The sequence below is a fragment of the Megalopta genalis genome, chromosome 11 (assembly GCF_051020955.1).
Source record: "Megalopta genalis isolate 19385.01 chromosome 11, iyMegGena1_principal, whole genome shotgun sequence".
Taxonomy (NCBI): Eukaryota; Metazoa; Arthropoda; class Insecta; order Hymenoptera; family Halictidae; genus Megalopta; species Megalopta genalis.
The window spans coordinates 11,228,664-11,233,003 of record NC_135023.1 but is presented as its reverse complement, the minus strand read 5'-3'; the positions used below and the strand labels follow the sequence as shown (position 1 = coordinate 11,233,003).

General features: G+C 46.6%; 1 protein-coding gene across 1 annotated transcript; it reads left to right on the top strand.

Annotated features, from left to right (window-relative positions):
- Positions 1 to 630: 630 nt before the first annotated feature.
- LOC117226315 (uncharacterized) lies at positions 631 to 3,464 on the top strand. The gene is made up of 4 exons (XM_033480531.2): positions 631 to 1,029; positions 1,403 to 1,641; positions 2,449 to 2,897; positions 3,273 to 3,464. The coding sequence occupies exons 2-3, from the start codon at positions 1,439 to 1,441 to the stop codon at positions 2,801 to 2,803; spliced, it is 558 nt and encodes a 185-aa protein (XP_033336422.2). The 5' UTR covers positions 631 to 1,029; positions 1,403 to 1,438; the 3' UTR covers positions 2,804 to 2,897; positions 3,273 to 3,464.
- Positions 3,465 to 4,340: the final 876 nt, after the last annotated feature.

Below are 4,340 nucleotides of genomic sequence, written 5' to 3'. Positions count from 1 at the left end.
GAAAAATCGTAGAGGTATTAATTCTTTAAGAAAAAAAAAGAAGAATTGCAAAGCTCATTATCGCTTCCAAAAAAACACTCGCGTCACGAGCGTGGAATCTCGATCTCGATCGGAGTTCCTTTTATCGCGGATTAACGCGGAAATCGACGCGGCGAATCGCGAAATCGGAGCTGCGGCGATATCGAACGGTAAGAAATTCTTCTGGTACGGTGGTCGGATCCGTCGGTCCATCATCGATCATCGAAGATCGACGGGTCCGGTGGTGCCGGTCGGATCCCGATGCCGATAAAATCTGCCGACTCCTCTTCTTCGATGCCGCTAGTAATTCGTGCAGCAATTTTTCGGCCGGTTCTCAGATCGCGGGCCGAATGAATTTACGAGTCAAACAGCCGGAAGAGTACTATATTTACGAAGGCATGAGAAAACAGCCTCGGTGACGACACTGTTTAAAGGTCTGTCGTTCTCTCCTGGCGCTATTCGCCGCCGTTTTATTTCTGCTTGCCGGACAGCGGGAGACGGAAACAGAGCGAGAGAGAAGGATCGCTCGAAACGAGGGGGAGAACGAGGCGAGGCGGCAAAAGGTGCCGCGAACCGCAAAGAAATAGATCGAAATCCCGCGATTTTTTTTCGCTGGACCGCGGCCAGTGATAAAGTCGAACGGAGCGCGCGCCGGATCTGCGTTTCCGTTTTCGATTTCGACTTCTCGAAACGCGGAAAAACTTGCGCGCCGATCGGACGAGAATCGTCGCCTGGCGACCGCACCGTCGGATGTCTGATTACGAGAAATTCGGTGGTCCCCGACGGTTCCCACGGTCCGCGGGAATTGGTCGACAATTTTGGCCGGATGAGACCCTCTCGCGATTTTTCTTTATAATTCAAGACAAATTCGATGTGCGAAGAGTACCTTCGGAGAGAAGAGGAGCGGCGAGTTTCGATGCTCGCGGATAATTCTCGAGCGAATCCGATCGGTAGCAGACAACATACGAAACGCCGGTGGAGCGAGGAACGGTGTCTCGGGGATCTCTAAATGTGAGTAATCGCGAACTCGCGTTTACGCGTGAGAAGATCTGCGAGCAACTAGATTCTCCAGTTATTTTACTGTTTTTCATTTTCGCGGCCCTTTCGAATATTTTAATTTTCGAAGCTTCGAAGATCGAATCGGAACAGCTTGGAGAACGTAGCTAAAGGGGATAGAATGAAATCGAGAAAGCTTAACGAAGCTTGACGAAACGTAACGAAAGCTTAACTTTTGCGCCTCTTTTTTTATAATCTTGTTCGTTCGAATTTTCGAGAATTGTAAACTTTGAGAACACGGGGAACCCGAATGGTGTAAAATCGCGAATTTAAATCGCTATTCTTATTTAGCATCGATGGGAGAGCCCTGATTTTTTTCTGTCAACAGTTTCGTTGCATATATGATTCGTCGCGAGAGCAAGCGATGGCCGCGAAAAAATCTCAAAAGATCGAGGCCCAGGTGGTCGATGCTATACGCAGGCTGCAGGCTGTCCAAGGATCGACAGCCCGAGACATCAGCAACTACATCAGCCAGGAATATGACCTGCCCAGCACGGAGATTAAGCGACAGGTCCAGGTCGCTTTGAAGCGCGGCGTCGCTTATGGCATTTTGCAGAAACTAAAGGGGTAGGTTTGTAAAACTATTCAACGTCGCGTCGTATTCAACGATCAGCTCTGTTTCTAACACTTTTCTAAACAATTGTAAATATTCTATTTACCCGAAAATAATATATTATCTATTAAGAACCGTGCTGGAGCTTTCACAAAAGTTATTCTCGTGTAACAGCGTCGAAAGCGAGAGAGATATTTATGAATTATTTTCCAGAACATTGTTAACAGTGCGCGAATAAACTTTTGCGGAACTTGAAGATACATTCTCAGGCTGCTAGAAAATATTTTTTCTATCTACTATCTATTTTGTTTTTGGAGAGACAGGCGGTTCTTGTAGGTTCCGATTTTGAGCTAGAATAGGGGAAGAAAATTATATTGTCAACTTTAGGAATTTTTCCTGCTGTAACCACGAAAGCTGTAAGAATGATCCTTGTATAGAAAAATTCTGTAGACTCTCCCCGATGCAGCGATATATTTTTTTGCAACACTGAGAACATTTGAGAACGTTTAAACAACGTTCCAAGAGAACGAGACCTGACGCACCACCTTTTTTATAGACTCTCGAAACTATTCAGCCCTTATCAACTTCAAAAATTTATCTTCCCCTAACTATATGACCCAAAACAATGATCCTTACGTAGAAAAATTCTGTAAACTCTCCTCGATACAGCGATATATCTTTTTACGACATTGCGAACATTTGAGAACGTTTAAACAACGTTCCAAGAGAGACCTGACGCGCCACCTTTTTCGAAGACGCCTCGTCTGAAATCGGAAAATTAGGTGAAAACCCGTCTTGACATCCGACCGATCTACCCTCAGGGGCAGCTACACGTACAACTTGGACTTCCTGGAGAGACATCCGCTAGCAAGGGCGGAAACCGGCGTGGACGCGCCGGCTCATCGTCGCAGAAGCAGCAGAAGGAAGCATTCGCGAAGACGATCGAGAAGGCGGCGGGGTCGCAGACGATCTCGTCGTCGATCCGGCAGAAGGAGGTCCCGCCGCAGACGTAGCAGGCGAAGAAGGAGGGCCGAGGTGCCGCAGGACATCGACACCATGGACGTGAACACGGTGGCCAAACAACCGAAGAGAAGCAACAGCCTCTTGAGAAACGAGAGCCCGCGGAGCGACGGGTCCAGCGTTTCCGGCGCGTCCGAGGGCAAGCAGGAAGAATGATCCTCCAAGATAAGATAGAAACCCGCGATCGATCCCGCCGAGACACAGTGCAAAGATTTGCGCAAGAGAACACCCGGCGACGAGACACCAGCTGGTAAAACAACACTCTCTTGGTCCTCTCCAACTGGACTCTCCAGACCGTTTAGATCCATTTTCCTGTTCCACTTGTTTCATCGCAACCAATTTTCCTCTTACGCACACAACCACCGTTGTACACACGCCGCGGACGCTTTCTGAGTCATCAATTGACAGCTCGCGCAAATTCGCTCTCTTTCCTTCTCATTTTTCCGTTTCCTTTTCCCTCGCGTTTCGAGGAACTCTGGATTTCCCATCGGGATTCGAGCGGAAACGAAACAACTTTCGGTTTCGTTATTCCTCGGAATATTTCTCCAAATGCTGAACATTCGTGCATCGAATGCTGCGCATCGTTTCGACAAAGAATTTTAGCGAGTTTTCTTTCGCGTTGCAGATATAGATGGAAGACGCTGCCGAGGATCGAAGAAAATCGCTGAACGAGAACATTGCAAAGGGCGACCAAATTTTGGGCTAATTACGTGACTTAATCGAATTCCACGTGTACACGCAGTTTTTCCGACATGTCGTTTTATTTTTATACGGATATATTGTGACAATAAATTTTGACGAGAGTTTAGTCTGTAAACGCCAGTTAGTCGATCCATCATTGAACGCATAATAACTAGACTGCGGATTTTATGCATTCACGACTAGAATTGCTATTCTTTATTTCATAATTATCGGAGTCGCAAAGCTGCTTCCGTTAAAAATTCTTAAATATATATATATATATTTCTTCGTTCAGGTACTGTTGCAAAAATCCTGAACAATTTTGAACGAATTCTATCTCGTAATTCTCGCGCGACAATTTTTCGTCGCTTTCGGACCGCGGCAGGTTTAATGTTAACCCTTTGCACTCGGATCCATTTTAACTGTAAATCCAAGATAACTTTTTTTCTCGACCTACGCTGTTTCTATTTTATATAACTCGGTGCACTCTATGCACATAAAATTGAGTCTTGTAATTGATAAAACATTCACCCATTTAACAGTAGTTAAATTATGATAACGTAAAAATTATTTTCTAACATGATATAACAATTTTTTCAGCGGTGCCTCAGAGTCGCCACTCGAGCGCAAAGGGTTAAGATCGATGAAGAGAATTTTTCTGTCGCGATTCTAATTATAACCATCGGAAACGACACAACGCAGTATCGATTGGCCGACGTACGCGCCTAAAACTCGCGAATCCAAAATTGCTTTTACGTTCGAGCTCGCGCCTTCGACCCCGGTGAAATCCGCCGTCCGGCGATTCGTGCGAGAGTGGCCTCGCGCCGAGTTGTAAATTGCACGGGCCCGGAAACGTTCGCGGATCGAATTCCGCGATCGACCAGAAGCGATTCGAAAAGAGAGACGTCCGCCCGCAGAACTCGTGGCCGTACGTCCGAGGATGACGGCCCTGCTGCTCGCGGCCTTGTTGGCTAATGATAGTCTTGCTAATGATGCGTCCGTACACGCACAC